The sequence below is a fragment of the Glandiceps talaboti genome, chromosome 8 (assembly GCF_964340395.1).
Source record: "Glandiceps talaboti chromosome 8, keGlaTala1.1, whole genome shotgun sequence".
Classification (NCBI taxonomy): Eukaryota; Metazoa; Hemichordata; class Enteropneusta; family Spengelidae; genus Glandiceps; species Glandiceps talaboti.
The window spans coordinates 7,199,936-7,223,608 of record NC_135556.1 but is presented as its reverse complement, the minus strand read 5'-3'; the positions used below and the strand labels follow the sequence as shown (position 1 = coordinate 7,223,608).

At 36.7% G+C, this 23,673-nt stretch overlaps 1 protein-coding gene across 1 annotated transcript; it reads left to right on the top strand.

The window, feature by feature from the left end:
- The first annotated feature begins 3,713 nt into the window (after positions 1-3,713).
- Positions 3,714-20,569, top strand: LOC144438789 (uncharacterized). Its single transcript, XM_078127960.1, has 6 exons — positions 3,714-3,937; positions 6,991-7,012; positions 11,562-11,693; positions 12,781-12,912; positions 19,073-19,204; positions 20,003-20,569. The coding sequence occupies exons 1-6, from the start codon at positions 3,800-3,802 to the stop codon at positions 20,008-20,010; spliced, it is 564 nt and encodes a 187-aa protein (XP_077984086.1). The 5' UTR covers positions 3,714-3,799; the 3' UTR covers positions 20,011-20,569.
- The last annotated feature ends 3,104 nt before the right edge of the window (positions 20,570-23,673 follow it).

Here is a 23,673-nt window from a genome sequence, read left to right as displayed (position 1 = left end):
AGGCAAACAGATGTATCAGGTATACTACATAGCGCATCATTGGCTGTAACATTTTCCCATTTTCTTATATTTTGATTGCTGAAAAATAAAAAAAACCTTTCGCTATATCCTTTTTATCATAAGGTAGCATCAACATTTAGTAACAAGGTACATGTAATTATGTAAATCAGTGTATCAGAATTACACTTACAACTTACTAGGGGAATTGGTTACTCCATGGGTAAAGACACACGTGGCTCACACACAGTGTTATCAAACTACAATTATCAAAATTAGCCCCGAAATTAGGTGCACATGTATTTTAGGGCAATGGCTAGAACTCCTTAGGTTTTGGCAAACAATTCCATGAATATCAATGAGCTATTTATATAATTAATAGATTTCGTTAGTTGTGCTATATATTTAAGAATTCACTCTTCAAATTCAATATAATTTGGTACAGACATATGCTATACCAAAGCGCATAATTCTGTTTTGAGAATAGTTTTAATGCAGCTTTTAGTATTAATTAGTTATTTGCATATTTATGTTTTCGGTAGTTAGCTCTTCTCTCGCGATCGCAAACTTATCAAAACTAAAGGTACAGTGTGACCTATGCTCATTTGAATATTGGCCCAACAATCTCATTGCACGTTGGTATTACAATACCACGATAAGGCGGACTGCATCTGTGCGAAATATTGATGGACAATTTATCAAGATAAACTCACGATCTCTTCACTAAGGGAGTGTACAGTTTTAACTTCCAGGGGGGGCCGGAGGATTTTCAGGGGGGGGGGGCCCACCAATTTTTCTCAAGAAAAATTAGGGGGGGGGGGCTAAACAAAAATTTCACTTTTTGTTAGGGGGGGGCCACAAAAAAAACAACCTAAACCTGAATGTCAGGATGGACAAGTGCCAGATATGTATATAAAATAAAATATAGGCAAAACCCAACACTTGACTGTGCACAATGTCCTACAGAAGTAGCATTTAACATGGATTGATGATAAAACAGTGCACAAACCTATTAAATCACAATATTTGTATTCAGTGAAACAAAAATTGACCGGCGACTCTGCCACTTCTCAAGGTAACTTTCCCATGAAATTGTGTAGGACTTGTTTCATCACAATCACTGAGATATCAGCCGTGCTTGAAGTTTCAGAGTTATCAGAAAAACAATCATCACTGTCTATAACACCTATTATAGCATTTTCACTTTCAGAGTCACTACTGTTTGTATCACTGATCAGATGTCTGTAGTTGTAGTTTGAAGTTCATTTGCAGTCACTTTTCTTGACCTAAATTCAGGTGTTCCAAGTATGTGCGTTGATATTATGTCTAGTACTTTTTCTCCTTTTAATTTTCTATATTTTGGCAATTTATGCTTGTCTAGATATTTATGTAGCTCTTTTACGTTCAGTTTTTCTAGAGTTCCACTTATGAATAACTGCAACCAGTCATAGTCATTATAATTCTTGTTTTCTCTTTTCTTCTGTACCTCTAACCGATGTCTGGATCTAATGTTTTTCATCCTCTCCAAATTTCTCAAAAGTTCAATGTAGTTTTTAACACTGTTCACACTGAGAATATATTTCTCAGCAAAACGAGAAATAGCAACTTCATCATTTAATTGTTTTGAAACATAGAGCTTTTTTAAGTTAGCATGTGGTTGTGGTAGTCATCAACAGTTCGATTTGTGTTTGGTGTTTCAAACACATCCATATAATGACCTGGGTTGTGCATATCTGGCATAGGATGTGGTATTCTGTTCATAGATGGCGATACCCAATCTGTAGTGGAACAGTAACTGCACTTTGAGCCATTTTGTATACATGAATCCCTAATAAATTCCATATAGAGCTCACCAATATTGTAATGGGTTTCAATAAATTTTCATTCTATCACCATGGTAGGGTTCAAGTATTATATGATAGCTTTTGTGAGTTTGAATTAAACACAAAATTATTCACAGGTGCTGGGTGAGGAATGTATTCATAACAAGCCATGCATTCATAAAAAATATTATTCAACCCTTTGAAGTGATACATGTACTGCCCCCCCCCCCTCAGCGCATCAGTTTACTAAAGTCTCTTGAAATATAGTCCAGAAGTGTTTTATATTTTGCGTAGAGATAATATGAATACTATAATATAGGAAGGGTCTTAATATGTATTTCAATCTTAAATAACATGTTTTCCATTTGCACTGCAATTAAAAATGTTTCTAAAATGTGTAATTTATGAAGTGTTTAAATTAATAATAAATGATTGTGTGACCAACCACTGCAAATTAATCCTAAAATTTGAATATGTTCACATGGAAAAAAGTTTCCTCATGGTGCAATTTTGCACTATTTTTTCCAAACCTGTGATAAATAAGTAATATATATATATACTTGTTCATTTATTTGCTAATTTATTTATGTCAGTGATGGGCTAAAAATCCAAGAAAAAGTGTAGCCAGACCAGTAGTCTATTGTCACCCCTCAGTTGTAAGTAGACATCCTGTCAGCCAATTTAACTAATAATAGTCTTTATTTGTGATTTTATGAGTGTCCATGATTCAACAACTTTGTGCACTGGTTCAATTCTGAAGTAAGTATAAATATGGAATAAGTTAATACATGTAGCAACTGCTGGCAAATCTATGTGTTGCTGTATCTGTGTTTCATCTGTGCGTATTTTTGTTAGTGGTTTCAGGGGGGGCCATGAAATAAAAACAAGAAGTCTTAGGGGGGCCAGATAATTTATACCAGTTTTTGTAGGGGGGGCCACCAATAAAAATCCCTTGCTTCATTAGAAATCCTCCGGCCTCCCCCTGGAAATTAAAAATGTACACTCCCTAAATAATAGATAAAAATCGTTCAGTTTTGAAACTTGGTGGTATAGGTAGGTCACACCGAGTCCCTTACTGAAGAGCCTCGTTCTGGCATATGCATTCATGATTGTGGTCATGTCAACATCTTGTGACAATTGCAAAGAAGTGTCCGTGACATACAACCTCGCAAATCGTGTTCTGACTAAATGTTGTGTGTATTGTGTGGCCACAAATAGATTGAATAAACATTATAACAGGAAATTTGCAAGTTGTCAACTTCCAATATAGGTTAATGGAAATGGTTACGCCATGTCTGTGCTGAAATCTGTAAGCCTATGGCCGACAAAGTGGGTTCATAAGAACAATTTTTTCCGACCTGTTGCGTGCTGTACCATACCAGTGAGTGCCCCACTGAATCTATCACTGAGCCATTGATTGCATGACTTTCAGGTCAAGGTTAAATTTCACGATTTACATTCACACATAGCTTTATCATTCACGATTCATTAGTTTAATTTAATTTATAAGCATTCGCCATTTATAGCGTTATAGTGTAATGCTTGAAAGGTGCCGTGCTCGAGACCCGCCCGCGGTAAATGTAGTTGAGGTGTTTTATCTGAAATGTTTGCACACTCCCCTCACCCACATCCATCTCCCATCCCCTCCCTCCCCCTCTCAAAGAACAAAAAGCCTGCCATGTCACGGTTTTAAAAAAGTAGTACAGCGTAGTACTAGCATCTCACATACTATCGACATGATTTACAAGTTAAATGGACAGTTTCATTGTAATCAAACTGGCCAGTGATTTCTGAAGCGATAATATGTAAAGCATCACGTGATGGGTATCATCCAATTACAATACATATCTAGGAGCCCGAATTGGTAAATGTTATTTAAGGTAACCAAGCTGACGAGGACAGTTAGTTGTATAGTAGTCGTCGTCATCAACAGTACACTTGAAGAAATATTTAGACGAGAAGACAACTGTCAGGACAAGATGAAGCTTCAGGTTCTCGTGGTTACCGTCTTGTTAGTTTATTTGGTTGTGGTCCAGGCACAGTACAAGAAGACGAAGGTTACGGAAAAAGAAGTTAAAAGGAATCTCATTGACAAGTTATCGAAAATACAAAAGCAGGTAATCAACTCACAAAACTTACTGTGGCCGCCTACATTAGGAGAATCAAGGTCACTTTCTAATTGTAATACACGAGTATGTTTATAGTCCGGCCATATAGAATTACCAGCTGTTGTATAAATCAAGGTACTGCTGTTAACTGTGAATGTTTTAGAAGCTTTAAGTGATGCCAATGATCCATTTATTTCAGAATAACTACAACATTATTGTAATATATATAAAGCACCAATTGTTGATTTTTGAAGTAAACAACACTCGGGCGTGTCACCCTATAGATAGAAGCCTGGTTAGGGCTGAACAATACGATGTATCATATACACGTTACAGGTGCATGACTGTCGGAAATACATTTAATTAGCTTCATTATGTGATAGGCCAATAAATCCATCGATAAACCCTAATCATTTCTTATCTAAAGGGGTAAGAACAATTAGCTAGTTATATTACTATACGACTCAGATGTTTAGTGGACTTAACAGGACACATTTGTAGCAACATCAGTAACTTCTGACACTGTTTTGTTCAAAACAAATCCAGGCCATACATTTGTTATCATATACAGTGTGTAGTGGCACTGAAACATCATTTGAATCACATAACAACAGAACTTTATGCGCAAAACGTTAAGATATTAAGGAAAAGGTGAAAGCAAAATCAATAAGCAAACAGATTCCACTTTCCATGGACAAAGTGCCGATCTCGGGCCGATTCTTATGTGTTTTAAATAATCATGGTAAAAAAAAATCAGCAAGGTCGTTGTTCAAGAATTTTCGGTAGAAAGCGGATGACGATCGAAAGTTGAAGCTGGCCTCATTTGACCGGGCAATCTTACGTGTGTTACTAAGCTTGAACTTGGTGTTTTTTAGCACATGTATTGACCACAGCTCAAGAGTAAACGCCCCTTTAAAAGAAACTTGTGTCACATCACACTGCATCAGGATCTTATTAGGACGCAATCTAAGGAGAAAATAACTCAAACAGAGACAAAGGAATTACGTTTCGGTTGAATGACATATATGATTGATCCAATCGAACTCCCTACTTTACTTGTAGCCGAAAACCAATACTCGAAAGGATCGGATAAAGTTGTCTTCGTGAAATTCCATTCACGAAGCGTGTCCAAATCAGTGTCTCTTATTCCAGGCCCCAATTCAATCTGAAATGTTTTGCTGATTAAAAATCCGCTGGCTCCAATCGCATACGTCATCAACATTGTATTTAAATTAAATGTTCATTCCGTAATACAAATATGGTTAACAGACAAACACAACAAATTTTCATTTCTTTACCTTATTTAGAAATGTTCATTAATACAGTTAATTAGATTCAGAAATAAACAGTTAAAGCGTCATTCTAGATATTCTTACTTAAAATTTGACCTTACATCTGTCTTGTTGCTAGATTTAGGTTTTGTTTACATGAAATAAGAAGTTTGCAAGCTTTGACCCGTAACACATGTACTGCAAAGAGGAACTCAGTAGTTCTCCATAGTCACTAAAATCACGCTTCAGACCCACTATAAATGTTTGATGTTTTCAGATAACATGTATCTTGTGTTTAATTATCCCGCAATTTCAGTGTAATAGTGAACCAGTTTGAAGAAAACTCGCGTTTTAGCAAGGCGTACTTTTGAAGTTTATGCATGTGCAGTCTCTGTGACTCTGTGCACTCCATATAGCAAGCTTACTCAGTTCAGTCAATCGACCAAACCTTGTTTACGGGCTGACAGTTTAAACGACATAAACATTTCTTCCCATTTCCAAAATACAAATATTTGCGAAGTAAAAATAATTACAACTATAATTTGGCTTCAACCTTTGCATTATGTTTTGTATCTCTTTCCCCATTTTAAATCCGAGAAGGTCCTCTCCAGTCATGTCAGTGATCATACTGGGACTGCGTGGAGGTAATATGTGTTGAAGTACTTTATCGAAAATTATAAATATTGCGAAATATCAAGCACAAAGTTTAAATACAATGGAATATAAATCAGAAGTAGGGCCCATTTTATCCGCTAGTAAACTACTTGGATTACCATTTAAGCTGGAAAGGTTAGATAAGCTTGTAATATAAGGGATACAATTGTGTAATTTGTGATCATTGATGAAAGTGAGAAGGATAAACACATGAAGTCGGGAAAATATCACTAAATCGACACCCACGTGCACACCACTATGTCACAAAAGACAAATAAAGGTCCATACAAAATTAATTTTATTTGACTTGAAGAAATTCCAAACTTCCAGTTAGAAAAAGTAGGCTGCAGAAATCGCAGTTGAGTATAGTGCTTTGTAGTATAGCCTTGCGACGAATCTGAAAATAAACAGAAAAACCATGTCTTCACAGTAAGAAAAGACAAATTTCAACAACGTGCGAGCATCTACACGGGGTAGATTGCATGATAGTGTACCACGTGACGTGATGCGATCGGTTTAAATTATATAACACAACTAAAAATTTCATGCAAGTACTTTGGCCCTACATTTGCGATTTTTGAAGTTCTAGTAAAGGTTATGGTGACATCCTCGTGTAACACTCAGTCCAAGAATTTCGCGAGGCATGTCACACTGAAGTGAAATTTGATTGATGGCTCTCAAATTCGTTTGGTTTCTCGAAACATAAAAATCAAAACTGAACAACAACAACTCATCAATGTATAGTTCGATATACGTGTTGTACTACCTTTTAATACAAGCAGCCATATGACTTTGAACGGTCTAAAACGAAACCAATCAACATTTGGGAAAAATTGACCCAATTCAAGAACTGTGTACGTGTACGGAGCCAAGTGTAACGAAACGGTTTTTCAAATTACCTTTCTCATTTTAATATGTTAATAAGGATGCTGTGATCTGCCTGGGTTAGATGCACCCGAGCTCCCTTGTATTATATTGAGAGTGATATGATAATGTCAGTTGGAGGACAACGCATTTTTAATGTTCTTTAAAAATAAACCGTATTATTGAACCAGTACAGATCACGATAAAGCAAATACAACAGAGGTTACTGTAGTGTTTTATGTTTACTTTTTTTTTTCTTCATTTTTGTTATAGAAACGGGTGAATGAAAAGAAAGGTACGTCTATTGTATATCACATGCTCGTTAATCACATACTACCCCATGATTAGAATACAATGGAAAACAGATACTCAACACAGCCGGTTCCATTGTGATCATGCTGCCTCTGAAGTTGGGGTTAGCACACAGTTTGGGTGAGCACAAAGTTCAACAAGGGCGAGGCTGACTCATTATAACTGTTTTAGTTTGTGTCAAGTAAGTCACAAAAGTCACATTGTATACTTTAGTTTATTACTTTACATGATATAATAGGTATATATTCTTCTGCAATTGTCCACTGTTTCCATCACCACCATGTACACTGTGTAGCTGTACATATAGTAATGGTGCAATTTAAATCCAAAAAAATGATTTTGGGGTCCGCGCCCCAAAATCCGCGCTCTAAATACAGCATGAATGATTTCAACCCGTTTCTTTACTATTTATGGATACAACCGACCTCTATTTAAAGTACAGTGTCTCATTAGTCAGTGAATAAATTATTCAAGGGGCACAAGATGAGTTAGGGTGTAGTTTTAGCTACATATTTAAAATATTATACTACATATTTGTTCATAGCCTAATTATTTAAAATCATTAATTATGCAAATAAATCATTAAAAACAAGCTATATCATTAAACTTTATATTTTATATGATATATGCTCTTTGTTATCATCAAAGTCAGACAGGGATGTCTACTCTCACCCATTCTATTGAGAGTAGGGTATTTCTTGAGAGGAGGATGACCGATGCACTGTAAGGACACAAAGGAACGGTCGAGTATCGGGGGCAGGGTGATCACCAACGTATGTTTTGCCGATGACATTGATGGTCTGGTGGGTGGTGAGGAAGAACGTGCGAAGCTTGTTGAGCACCTTGACGCAACATCGCAAACATATGGCATGGAAATCAGCACTGAAAAAACGAAGCTCAAGACCAACAAACCTAAGGGAGTCAAGAAAGAAATTAAAGTGGTAGGCCAGAAGATTGAAATCGTTTACCAACTTCAATTATTTAGGTGCCAATGTGTCCGGCGACAGATCTAAGCCTGAAGTCCTGGCCAGAATTGCACAAACGATAGCAGGGGTAACAAAACTAAAGATTGTGTGACATGACAAGTACGTCTTTGTCAAGTCCAAGATTAGACTTTATATGCATACACTTGTCTTCTCCATCTTCTTGTATGTTTGTGAGACTTGGACTCTCACTGCAGAACTCCAGCAACGTATACAAGCCCTGGAAATGAGATGTTATCGAAAGATAATGAACAAGGACCATATTACAAGGACCGTATTACAAATGAGGAAGTTAGCAACAGGATCAGAAGAGCCATTGGGCCATATGTAGATCTACTAACGCTTGTCAAGAACTTGAGAGGAAACTGAAATGGTATGGACATGTCACAAGATCAACCGGTCTTTCAAAAACCGTCCTTCAAGGCACTTTACCGGGGGGGGGAGTAGAGGTAGACAGAGAAAGAGATGGGAAGATAACATCCTGGAGTGGACGGGCCTGTCCTTCGCCAGATCGCAGGGGGCTGCAGCGTGACAAGATCAAGAGGCAGGACATTGTCAGGGTATCATCAATGGTGCCTCGACAATTCCACTAGGGGTTATGAGATAGTAGTAGTAGTAGTAGAGTCTAAAATGGGGTCCACTTTCACAATTTGTTTATTTTGTTTGGTCTGAAATGGGGTCCTGGAAGGAACTCATTAATAAATTCTCAACTAGTTCGGAATTTCCGGGAATTTACCCGGGAACTTTACCCTACTCATTCACTGGTTGACATTTTCATACCAGTGACTATGAGATAGCATGCACACCCCCTGAAATGCCTGGTCTTAGCTGCGCATGTGCAACACTGCATTCATCGTTCAACATTGGTCTAATTGGTATTGGTTTTGGGTCAAAATTGGTCTAAAATGGGGTCGGGGTTGAAAGCATTGGCCACACACACCTCCCGGACCTGGCCAGTGGTACCCCTGGGGAAAGAATGTCTACCATAGTGTCATAGATAGATATTTCATCAAGGAGAGGTACCTAGTATACCTTGCTGTCACCAATATATTAGGTGTGTGCCAGCAACCATTAGCTCTTTACTGGCGTAGTTGGCTGGTATACGAATTTGTGAAGATACAAATTGAGGCAGTTTCACATTTATATCCACAAACTATTTCGGTTAAACTGCCACACCTACTAGTAATGTTACCGACAGTCTTCAACTCAACTACACGCCTCACACGTGTTTAATATATAAGCTTTACCCATGAGAAAAAAATTCAACGAAAAGAAAGAAAAGAAGTGCACTCAATATATACAGAACTATCTATGCTATCTCTGTGGAGTGCAAGGTCATTTCAAGAAAGATTGTCCCCAACGAACGCGAACTGACGTCCATGCTACAGCTGTACCCAAGCCGGTACAGTTTATTAATTTAAACGACAGCAGATCGGACAGAGATGCCAAACGCCGACCCGTAAAAGACAACAGGCCTTGGACTCGCACTACAGCAAACTGCATCTTTACAAGTAGGGAGTACACCTAAAGATAAATAATATCATTAAAATCAATCAATCAATCAGTACGCAGAGTGAGAGAGTAGAACATGCATCGAATCCTGTATACATGTAGGGGTAGAGTGCTGTAGTATAAAAAGAGGATTCTAATATCGAGTTTTGAAAGCAGTCAATACAAAGATTTCAGAAATAGGGGAGACCCCCTAGAACCCCCCCCCCCCCACACACACACACACACGAGATGGACATATTCCAGTCTCAAAGCTCTTCCCTATACATCCTACTGTCAAGATGATATTTCAACCATATGTAGTTCCTTTTTACATATGTCGGTGCTGTCTTGTAAAGCTTGGAATTATAGAGAGGTGTACAAATTCCCTTCCCAAGGTTTCCCACTACCTTATAAATGTTATTGAACTCCCTTTGGAATATATTTACCCTGTCAATAATTATATGATATTGCCATCCCTGGATCTCAGAGTATTTGCAAGACTGTCAATCAGTTCATACTGATGAGCAACGATAGAAAATACCTGTCATGTGAATGTGAATAAGATATGGGGGGGGGGGGTCAGCATGCTTTAAAAAACCACTGGACACCCCCCCCCCCCCAGGCTGGAGAAACTGACTGGTCTGTCTGAATGTTGGAGCTCACCAATCAAGTTGCCGATTTGCATTTTCAGTGTGTCAACATACCATGACATAAAAACTCTCAATGATGTTTATTTAAAAATCAAACATGTATTGAAATATAGTCTTAATTTAGTTTCCTAAATATAATCTGTGTGTGATAGAACAACATCTTTTTACTCTCTTTATTTATTACCCTGTGTGAAAACCAACAGACAATTATGATGGCAACAAAAGTAGGTGTTCAACATTGGCATAAAAAATCCGATATCTCAAAGAAGGAAAGAAGTAGACTGTAGTTTTTGTTTACTGATGTATATTATAACAACCAGCATTCACCTGTTGACTATGCTCGTCATAGGCTACGTGCTAACGAGTACCCCTTATGACGTCACAAAATTCCGTGGTCTAGGTGGGACTGGAAATACCCGAAAACTCTCGAAATAAATCCGAAGGGAACTGACTGAAAAAAGGTCATTTTAAGGTGTTTGCAGACGTTTTTTTTAAAGTTTTAAAACCAGTATACATTTCACAAACATGTCGTCTAGCAAAATACCAATAGTGAATGTGAGCATTTTGAATCACCTTTAAAGAGTCCAATTAGTCAACACACCAGTTCCGTTGTTTGTCAAGGTTACAACTTGTTATCAAAGTCATGTCAATTTCACAGTGACGTTATTATCATTACGATCCGGGGTATTAACTTTCAATACATGTAAATTGGTTCATGTTTACGGAATATTCGCGATATGATATGTTCGATTTGCTCAGACTTGTGTCTTCTAATCTCACTGCTGTCACTTCAGCATTGTGCAAGATTTGGACCACGATTGCGCTCCTGTCAATAGGACCAACATTGGTATATTGTTCTGTGAATTTTTTAATCTTATGAGCTTACAGAGGCTGGGGGGGGGGGGGGTTAAGGAAGTATGTACACAAACGGGCGTTGTACTGTCTTATATAGATCAATACTTAGGGTAATAATATAACAGTAAAGCTCTTGTGAAGTGTAGTGTGGGACAGCACCCTATATAAGTTACTTAGATTTACATTTATGTTATTATTATTAAATTACTATTAACATCATTATGATTCAGATATTCACGTGCTATTATTTTGAATTCTGACTCTATGCCTTTAATAATACCATTAAAAACACATAGATCTCTTGTACTCCAACACAAGTTTAAAAGAATCATTCTCGTTCCGCTCTCATCGGCCAAGGGAGGGGTTGACCGATGTGTTAGGACGCCTCTCAAGACATACCTTACTGTCTACATTCTCGATAGTCAAGAGTAGTTTTCACTGGTACGCGCGGCGGGGAACGGGCGTCTGTTAAGCGATTGTCACAAAGAGGCAAAAGAATGGAATGTTTTTTTATAAAGGAGACCAACAGACAGATGTAATGCTTCCCCTACAGATACCACAGTTTGCTCCGAAACATGTTCATACAGTGGTGATGGCGAGTGTGACGACGGAGGTGCCGGATCTCTCTATAGTCTGTGTGGCCTAGGAACCGATTGCAAGGATTGTGGATCCCGATCTTATGGTAGTAACATTCTATGTATCAATTGACACATTTTAGTTATAAAGTAACGTCAATTCCAATGAACACAATTCCCTCAATTAATTTTGTGGTTGTTATGAAGTGTCAAAAGAAACGTAGTGATATTAACAATGAGAAACTGAACATTTTTTTGAGATAAAGCTGAAAGGCGAAATCTTTTAAGATTTAAAATGGCAGTCGTTGTGTAGATGTTGGATAGGAGATCTTAATGCTAATTATTATAACGCTGTTTTACCTACTGCTTATCGATAACTTATAGGATGTCCCTTGTGGATAATTTACTATTTGTCAAGTCCATACATATGGGCAACGGTTTGATTCAGTTCGTGTATGTTAATATCCCCATATTTCATATCCTCGTTCGCGAAATGTTTATTTGATAATCGTATACACCATAATTTATTGCAGTCCTGTCAATATTATCAAGATTGTTTGGTGAATGATTTAATCTTACAGAGGCGGCACTGAATGATAACCCCCCCCCCCTCCCCGGGAGTTAATAATATTAATATTTATTTCCTATTTAAAGGAAGTATATACACAAACGGGCGTTGTACTGTCTTTCATAGATCAATACCAAGGGTAATAATATAACAGTAAAGCTCTTGTGAAGTGTAGTGTGGGACAGCGCCCTATAAAAGTTACTTAGATTTACATGTATGTTATTATTATTAGTATTTAGACTAGTATTAGTATTATTATCATTATTATTATTTTGACTCAGATAGTCAAGTGTTATTATAATTTGAATTCTGACTTTATGCCTAAAATTTCAACCTTTAATAATAGCAATAAAAACACAGATCTCTTGTACTCTCCAACACAGGCTTAATAGAATCATTCTCACTATGTCCTCACCGGCTGTGAGAGGGGTTGATCGATGTGTGAGGGCGACCCATCATGGCTTACAGTCAACATTCTCGATAGTCAGAGTAGTTTTTCACTGGTGAGTGCGGTGGGGAACGGGCGTCTGTTAAGCTATTGTCACAAAGAGGCTAGTGGCTTTACGACCATAGAATGGAATGTTTTAATAAAGGAGACCAAAAGAGATATATAATACTTTCCTCAACAGATAACACAGGTTGCTCCGAAACCTGTATATTCAGTGGTGATGGTGAATGTGACGACGGAGGACCAGGATATGACTATATGTTGTGTGACCTAGGAACCGATTGCGTGGATTGTGGATCCCGAAATAATGGAGGTAACATTCTTTGTATTAATTGACACATTTTAGTTATAAAGTAACGTCAATTCCAATGAACACAATTCTCTCAATTTTGTGGTTGTTATGATGTGTAAAATAAATGCAGTGATATTATCAATGAGAAGCTCAACATTTTTCTTGAGATAATGCTAAAAGGCGGAGTCTTTTAAGACTAACCACATTTATACTGACTGCCTCCCGTCAGGACAAAACCATATATTTTGGGGCCTACACACATTTTTAGAATGCAAAATTCTAAACTATAGCTAATATACATGTACCACTTAATTGGAAAATTAATTACAAATGAAATTTGAAGCTTGCACAGTTAACATAATGCCCAATTGATTATGCAAATTGACCATTTAGATTATAAGTTACAACATCAAGCTTTAAATGACACATGCACTTCTTGGCCAGCGACCACCAATACAAATACAAAATTATCTGAAATTTGAAGTTTGTATTTTTAAGAAATCGTCTAATTACCGAAAATCATTAATTATGCAAATTAGGTATATGATTAAAAACTATATCAACAGGCTTTAGGAGATGTGCACTTTGTCCCGGTTGATGTATATGTGCCAAATTATAGGGAATTTGAAACATACATTCCAAGGATATAGCTTAATTACTGAAGATCATTAATTATTCAAATTGCTCATTATAAGTAACGGATATGTGAACAAACTTGTGTGCATTGTTATGGTTGATATATGCACCAAATTCTATGAAATTTGAAGCTTGCATTCTTAAGAAAAGGTGGAATTACCAAACGTCATTAATTATGCAAATTATTCATTAAAACTGTAATATACATCAACAAACATTATAGGACATACACGCTCAGTTATGGTTAACTTATGTACTAAATTATATTGAAATTGAAGTATGCATTTTTACCTCCCGTAAGGGTATGGGAGGTATTAAATGGGGAATGTCTGTCTGTGTGTCTGTCTGTCTGTCTGTCTGTCTGTGTATGTGTGTCTGTGTCATCATTTTCTAAAATTCCGCTGGCTCAATTGTAATGAAATTTGGAATATATAATCTTTAAGGTAATAGCTAGACCTGATTAGGTTTTGAGCCAGATCGGTTAATGTTTAATTAGAGAAATTTTCATATTAATGAAATCAAATAATTAAGCAATATCTTAAGACTCCATAATTCAATTTCAATATTAGAAATTAGTATATTCATCAAACATAAGAAAATACATTTGTTCATGTATTTTAAACTGTTAAGACAATATGAATTAATATAATTACGCTATATTAATTTGAGTAAACTCGGAAGGCTGCCCTCAGCGGCCGGTCGTTGTCAATGGTTTGCGTCTAGTTTGCCCAAATTAGCGGGTCAAGCAGACCAAATCCAAAACGTTTGGTGAGTATCCAAATACTGTATATTTTTAGATCTTCCCTTTGGCTCTAGTGTCTACATTTCAATCGAGTTATACCTTTACGAAGTTCATTCCGTGCGAGAATGCAATGAAGACAAATGCGTATGCATGAAGTGTAATATGGCAAGATGGCGTCCATGATTCGAACATGTCGACTGTATAATATTGTAGGTAGCGTTTGCTGTGATTTTCGGGCTTCTTGAATTCGGCGTGAACCAAATCCTACAATTCCTACAATGTAAATGCAAATAGAAGCGATTCACATCTGAATTGCAAAGTTGAGTGGGTTTTCAGCTAAATTACGCCTTACTTGTCAAATTTGAATATAACACATCGTATGCAAAACGTTTCACCACTTTCATGTGCCGTCTTGGATAGTTTAGAAACTACGAAATATTATCATTACTTATACACGTGATTGGTTACTTAGTAATAGACGTGATTACAAAAGGTCTCCATTAATAGCACGGCCATTCCGATGGAGCATCTCCTTCACGGCCAAAGCGATAAATAAATACACCACATTGCTGGACCCATGTCACCATTTCATCTCACTCAAACTGAAACCTTTTTTTCAGCTTCTTTACTTACAGTTCACTTCATGCTCTTCGAAGATTCATTTGAGATTAACCATAGTTCACACATACACATCGTTCAGAAATAAAAATTATCATGGTGTATACCAAGTTCACAGTTCTCCTCAGCAACACAAATTTGTTTATACCATAGTTTTTTTTAGTTTAATTTTAATAATTGGTGGTTCCCTTAGCGCTCAGTTTACATCTGGTTAAGATATAGCCTAATTACCGAAATTCATTAATTATCTAAATCAACAAACCTTATAGGACATATGCGCTTTGTTATGGTTAATGTATGACCAAAATTATATTTAATTTGAAGTAATCATTCCAAAGATATAGCCTGATTACTCAAAACCATTAATTATGCAAATAACTTATTAATGTTCATTGGATGTTTACTAAAATCTAATCAGTTCTTTCCATTAGCATATGAAAGGTGTGTATCAAATTTCATTATAATTGAGCCAGCTGTTTTTAAGAAAATGATGACACAGATTGACATACACAGATGGACGGATGGACAGATACACACACAGACAGACATCGCCATTTCAACATTTCCCCTTACGGGAGGTAAAAGTTGCAGTCGTTGTATAGATGTTGGATAGGATATCTTAATGCTAATTATAAGGCTATTTTACCTACTGGTTATCGATAACTTAAAGGATATCCAATGTGGATGATTTACTGTTTGTCAACTCCATACATATAGCAAACGGTCTGATTCAGTTCGTGGCTGTTAAAATCCCAATATTTTACATCCTCGTTCGCGAAATGTTGATAATCGTACACACCATAATTTATTGCACTCCTGTCAATAGGATCAAGATTGTTAGATTGTTCTGTGAATGATTTAATCTTATCACTCTGGACGGAGCTACCTTCATTTGCATAATCATATTGATGAGAATTTCTTTCAAATAAATGTTGTGAGGGCGCGCAATGATTGACTGTTACAGTCAAATTTTCACCGACATGTTACAGTCGATTTTGCCCATCTAGAGGAATACTACTACTTGGAACATCCATGGATATTCGTGTCGTACAGGTAAGTTTATGTTATGATTTTTTTTGGAAGTTCTGAGTGGTACTTCTTGTTTTACGGGCGTATTTTCGATCTCGACGGTCGCTCAGTATAGCAGTATATTTTGCTGCCGCATATACATGCGCCCTCGATTCGAGTAAACATTTTCACTTTCCTGGACAGTCTTGTAGTCGATCAAGCCCCTTAACTTTGTTTCAGAGTTGTCCAAGCCCTGTAAATGACCGTAAGAACCCCATGTTTTCGATCTCTTCTGCGGCCTTCAGAACCTAAGATGGCCGACATTGGGGGGCATTGCCGAGCGATCAGTCAGAAGACTTTGTTGTTAAGGTGTGTCAGAAATCCGAATTTACCCAAGTCAAAGTGGTTTATACAAACCACCTGGTTTCTATTGTTTACTTGTTAGAAAAGGTGACTGTAGTTAGTGGTCGATTTTCCTCAAATCAAAGCTATTCTCAGTATTGACGTTGGAAGCCAGCGAAAAGTTGCTACACGACACATATGAACCCAAACTACTTGGTTCTCATATGTAACCAGTCATCTTGGAGTCAGTAAATATTGAAGATTACAAGTTAAATTTCTCTATTTTTGACTGTCAAATCTGTAATTGTGGGTTCATGCTCTGGTGCATGCTCTGGTGATCAGCTATAGTTATTGGAAAAGTGTGACCCTTGTTCACTTTGGAGCTCTTTCAATTTTTTTTCTTTCTGGTTATACTAGAGAAGTATTGACCATTTGTGTATTCAGTTTCTTCTAAATCCAAACACTTCATATTTGTGACTTGTTGGTCATCACTTGTATTTACTTCTCATGTATAATTTTGGTGATGAACAGTGAAACAACTTGGTGAACTTCATTTTATTGATGGCAGCCAGGTTTTTAGGGTTTTTTTGTCCTGATGATCTGTTGCTAAATTTTCAAAAGGATTAAAGCTTGTCCTAAAATTTAATGGAGTGCTAATACCAGTTTTAACATTTTCATAGTATTTTGAATTGTTTCCTCTTGAGGGTGCTTTCCAATATATAGTTTCTAAATTTCTTTTTTCTCTCTTACTTGCAGAATCCTGGTCATACAAAATTATTATAGTTGCTGTGATGTCCTGAGAACTCCATTCGTATACACATACTTTGCTATATTTTTGTTCTGTTCTGTCATTGTTTGCCACGATGGCAGTCTTGGTGAAAAAATAAAATGTAGTGAAAATCCTACACGTGAACTAAATTCTGTTTGCAAAGAGAATGATAATTACAATATGAATATTAACATTGGTGTCAAATAGTTGATATACATATCTCTTCTCGAAGTTTGCACAGTGTAAACTTTAAGAGAAGAGATATGTATATCAACTATTTGTTCTTACTGTTAAGGCCAAAATGCTCAATTTCAAAATGTAAAGCTTCAGGTTAACTTTACATGGTGAATTCCTCCATGATAAATTCTGTGGCCACTAACAGGTGCCGAAATAGCTGACATAGCATTCCATGAACTGGAAAGTTGCATTATTGAAATCTACACGAATACAATATCACATGTTTTAGAGATGATGTATTCTGTTTCATCATGTTTTGTGGCACAATTGTGCATGCAAACTAAACTGTGAGAAAAACAGAAAAATAATGTACACAATATAATGTAAAAGTAAGTGTGATTATTGCATGCAAACTAAATTATTTGTGAGAAAAACATTAAAAATTGTGCACTGTGTAAAATAATGGTAGTGTGTACCACTGAAACTGTACGTAGAATATATTATTTTTTCAGTAAGACGTGATTGTAGAAAATTGTACACAATAACAGAAACGGAACTGTGACTGCGGGTTTTTTTTCTTTACAAAATGTGCATACATATAATACATTTGTGTATATATCACATTTTGCAGTGATACATGAATTTTAGTCGATATTACTTTCACTGATGTTTAGGCTACGACCTATTGTATAGCCATGGTCTACACACTTCCATGGTCTACATAAACACATGGAAGTACGTAAACGAAGACATTCAACCTCCGAAAAACGAGTTTCCGAGCGTTGTAAAACCTAAGTCTTAACCTAATATTGTTCAAATTGTCATTTGACACATTTCTTTCCTTACAACCTAAATCCATGAGTGTTCAACTGCGATATCTGTGATAGTTTTCCCCAGGAGTTTTCCTCTCCTGCAGCATGCAATCACACGCCACGAGGCACTACGAGCCGTAATCTACCGTACATTTGACTGCCGCAAATAAATATGTTACCTGCCGCAAATACATGGAAAACTTGGGTGATATATGGGAAAAGGCTAGCTCCGTTCAGACTGTTATGAGCTTACAGAGGCTGCAATTGATAATATGTCCCCCACCCCCGGTAGTTAAGGAAGTTTATAATATACCTAGTGATAATGCTGTGCCATGATTCGCTAGAATCAGTCACGTGATAGGAAAATAGAATGACTATTTCCCTAGGGAAATAGTTCCATCAACTTTTACATGGTCACGTGACCACCGCGCATTCACAGCTGGTCAAAATGGCGGACAGCTTCTGACGATGTCGTCTGCCACCGCGAGTTCACAGCATGAGGTATCTTATAAAACACATATTGCCTGGCCTATATTCGGGCTATAGCACCCGTTCATTACCCCCTCGTGACTGTGAGTTACCAGTTCAATATACACACATGGGTGTTGTACTGTCCTGTACAGATCAATATCAAGGGTAGTAAAGCACGTAGTGTGGGACAGCACCTTATAGAAGTTACTTAGATTTACATTTATGCTATTATTATTATTACTATTATCATTATGATTCAGATATTCAGGTGCTATTATTTTGAATTTTGATTCTATGCCTAAAATTTCGACCTTTAATAATAGCTCTAAAAACACACAGATCTCTTGTACTCCAAAACAAGTTTAATAGAATCATTCTCGCTCCGCTGTCACCGGCCGTGAGAGTGGTTCACCGATGTGTGAGGATCTAGAGGACGCCCCGCATACAGTTTACATTCTCGATAGTCAGTATGAGTATTTTCACTTTTCACTTAGGGACGGGCGTCTATTAAGCGATTGTCACAAAGAGGCTAGTGGCTTTACGACCATAGAATGCAATGTTTTAATAAAGGAGACCAAAAGAGATATATAATACTTTCCTCAACAGATACCACAGGTTGCTCCGAAACCTGTATATTCAGTGGTGATGGTGAATGTGACGACGGAGGACCAGGATATGACTATATGTTGTGTGACCTAGGAACCGATTGCGAGGATTGTGGATCCCGAAATAATGGAGGTAACATTCTTTGTATTAATTGACGCATTTTAGTTTTAAAGTTTTAAATTTTGTGGTTGTTATGAAGTGTCAAAAGATACGCACTTATATTATTATATCTTAGGATAATTGCCTTAAGATATTGCTTAATTTTATTGATTTCATTGATATGCAAATTTCCCAAATTAACATTAATAGATGTCGCCCAAAAACAAATCGGGTCTAGCCATTACCCCAAATATTATATGTACCAAATTTCACTATAATTGCGCCAACCGTTTTTAAGACACAGACAGACACACACACACACACAGACAGACAGACATTCCCCTTTTAATACCTCCTGTACCCTTATGGGAGGTAAAAATGGCAGTCGCTCTGAAGGTATTTGATAGGAGATCTTAATGCTAATTATAACACTAATTTACCTACTGATTATCAATAACTTATAGGATGTCCAATGTGGATACTTTATTGTTTGTCAACTTCATACATACATGTATGTTGTCAAAGGTTTGATTCAGTCCATATGTGTTAATATCCCAATATTTCTTATCCTCGTTCGCGAAATGTTTACTTGATTATCGTACACACCATAATTTATAGCTTTTTGAAATGAGCCACTTTCTGTTTATCGGGAGGGTGTGTTTGTAGCACGTCTGTTTATAGGTGGTCACGTGGTGTTTATGATACAATGAGATTCACTATATAGTAGTGACATTTGGATAAACCTGTCTTCAGTCACCATCATGTAGAGTTCCATGTCTCATGATTATTACTATTAACACGTGATTCTTCTTTTCTTTCTTGTTGTGAAAGGAAAATAATAAAGGACGTCCAGGAGCAGATCTCATTATGGCAGGATGGATATATTCTGTTTCTTGTTAAAACGTACTAATTTTCTATAATTATACGAGGAATTCTAACAACATTACAATTAATCAAGATTAGTCGTATACATATAGTATCATGGGGGAAAAGATCATACGTTGATAGAGAGATTGTGTTATAAGAAAAACTAAATTTTTGTATCAATTGAGTAGCTTCGCTTCAAGTTAAAAATTTGTCATATTTGTATTATTTCTATTACGGTAACCACCAGCATCAAGCCATCACACAATTTGTATTTCATAGCAATACTTGTCCAATCTCGTCTTGGAAGCATGTTTTGCTGGAACTTGCTCAAAAAATATCACAATGAAACCGGACTTCAAACGTTAAAACTTAAAACAAAAAAATCAACCTATCCACCTATTCTAATATTTAGCGTAATCGGAACCACACAATTATCAGGTTTTATGAACGAACTAATTACATTCTTACGACTTTGAAATAATCAAGACTATATATGCTATTTCAAATTTTCTGCTATTTTCGATTAAATCAAATTCATGAGCATCATTAAATCGTGTCGTTCTTGTTTACTATGTGATTGCCTGTGTGATTTAGTACAGTGTAGCTACACTAATTACACCATTTTCCAATATCGATAAATAAACACATCCTTCTCAGATACTCGAAAATGAACCAAGTATAAAGTCAAGTTATATATTGTTAGCTTTTTTTGGAAAATTGTCATACCAGATCATGATGTAAACTGAATGTCTTACGTAAGGAGAAAATAATATGTTATCTGTCTCGTCCACAACTGTGAAAACTGAAGGACGACAGTACAATGTCTAATCCTTTTGCGTCCATCGAACGAGAAACACCCTTGGCAGGAATGTGGTAAATGAATTTTTCGTTACATTTATTAGAACATTTTTCCACTTTAGTTTTCATCAATTTGCCTATTTTGCACCCTCTGTAGATAGATATGGGAGCGGGATATTTATGCACATATATTTAACCGAATCTGCCCCCCCCCCCCAATCCATCCACATCTGCCCCTTTCGGATGTCCAAAGCCAAAGTAAAGTGACACGACCACATTTTCCAAAATGTGATCCCATACATAATTCTGATGTCACTTTACATGTGAAGTATATAGGGTCTTACTACAACGATGTTTCCCGCAACACAATTTGAACTTTAACTGCAAGCATTGAATAGGTGTTAAACTAACCCTCACTTCAAGTGATCACCCGACCAACCCTAGTGTAAGCCCCCGACCCTAAACATTTTTTTACATAGAATGAGGTAAAAGTATGACAATTTGGTTCTACATTCTGTAGATTTTCTTTGCCAAAGTATCTGTGGTTACATTTTTAAAATCACATTCCAGAGAGAAAAGATGTCTTTTCAGCCTATATCAGCACAGTCTGTATATTGTGTTTGTCTATTTCTGAATCACGTAATTGTCTTCATTTACTTCTTTTACATCTCATCAATGGAAGTATTGTGACCAATGAGTATCTTGTCTTTGGGTCGAAGTAATTAAAAAGATATTAAAATAAAATAAAATCCCAACCTACTTAAGTTATTTTCTGAAGTCATGTTATCGGAAATAAACATGTTTTTTTTTTCGCTTTAGGACAAATAAAAAAACAGTTGTTTGATTCCGCGGTTACCCGACCCCACCTACTTTTTCACGTCGACCCTAAACTTTTTATTATATATTGGAGAGAAAAAATAAGAAAATCGCGAAAATCGTGAAGTCTCGCAAGAAATAGTGGATGCGGCAACTGACATCAACTGAAAAACACAATATAAAACTGTTCTTCCAATCTGTAATGGCTGTACATCTGATGAGAAGAAACCAATAACACAGAGACCATATGGAAAACTACCAGAACTAAACACTCATATATGAAAAAAAAAAAAAAAAATGAAATAAGAAATCTACCTACCCCACCTATTCTAAAATTGAATGTAATCGAAACCACACAATTTTTTTTACGCCTTACTATACCGTCGATATCTCCAAAACTTCGGCTTCACCTCTGCATGACGCTCATTCAGCTCATGATCATATGCTATTTTGATCATATTATGATCATATGCTATTTTTCCAGATGTATCGATAAACGGAAAAAATGAACACACTTGAATTTGAAACAGATATAATACAGAATATAATTAACTTTGCCTGCTGGGCGGGCGTGGCTAATGCCTTCGTAGCTACTCACCCTGAAATTTTCACTCTTCAATATTTGCTAGTCCAGTCCTCCTTCTTACTTTAAATTATAACCTTCCGTTGGTTTCCCTGGTATCACATTAGCATTTTAGCCCTGGTTCATATGAGGTTATTGAATGTTTTTCCCATCGTTTTGTCGATAGATTCAACACTGTTTGAATTTGTAATTAGATTCATCATTCCCGTTGACACTGATTGATCAAGATGTAATTATATAGTCACCGCAATGACAATGAAAGAATACTAAAGTTAATATATTGGATATGGTAATTGTGAATAATGTCCTATAAATCCTATACATTTATGGCTTTGCGTTCACTACCATCGAGTTTCACTCATATCCGTTAACGGTTAAAGGCTGGAAAGCCTTTGCCTGTCGTCTGGCCTATAGAAGAAGACTTTCAACCAAAACTAACTTCAAACATAATTTTAAACACAACCTAAGCTTTCCTTATGTCATACATAAGTTCAGGGTAACAATCAAGTGATGTGCCATTGTGTAAAGTTCAAGTACAATCAAACGGTGCGATTTCGTTATCCCGTCAGTTTCGATCCCTTATGATTGTCAACTTTTGTTGACGTGAGTTAAGAAATGTCCCTTCCGAGGGGGGGGGGAGAATTCTGGGAAAATTTGACTAGAATATCAATACCAGATGCTGTTTACATTGAATTACAAGTTCATCTGAGTTTTATTAACATTTTCTGATATTTTCTGATCAGAAAACCTACACTACTACCGAAGTGGTATTTTGAAATAATTATGACATGATTTTATTCGAAATCTGATGAAAGTTGACAATCAATTAAACACTTAATTCATCGAAGCAGGTTGACACGACTGCGCACGTCAAAGTCACCTGCTGTAAATACTGTAGTGCGCGATGCACGAAGCCCATAGCAGGTTGCCCCTTTGTTATTTTTCGTGTTTTGCCACTTTGTTATTTTTCGTGTGGTCTCTTTAAATTCCTGCGTAGGCATAAATCAAAATTGGTTATTACCCAGTATCATCCTTTCGTTCGCCGTATCACCGAAACTAAGCAGCACGAATGGCACAAACGATGATGTGAACGTTTTCATTGCCCTGACCATAGACCCTCTACAGTCTCGGGAACGTCGCCAGCAGAAATGGTTGTTTTGTATATACCGATATCTACCACACTGATACATGAATATCCTTGTGCAGTGCGCCCTCATCGACTACAATGGGCTGACCATTCGTTGATGTGTTACTGTGACTGCTCCCTGTACAAGAATGTTGTTGTTACAATATCTACATATAAATAACAGTTGTAGTAACCGATGCCAAGACTGGAAATGGTAAGCAAATTAATAAAGATTATAAAATGTATGCAAATATGCCTAACAGCAAGGCCACGCCCATAGCAACAGTCAACTACAGTTGTGCTGCAGCACTA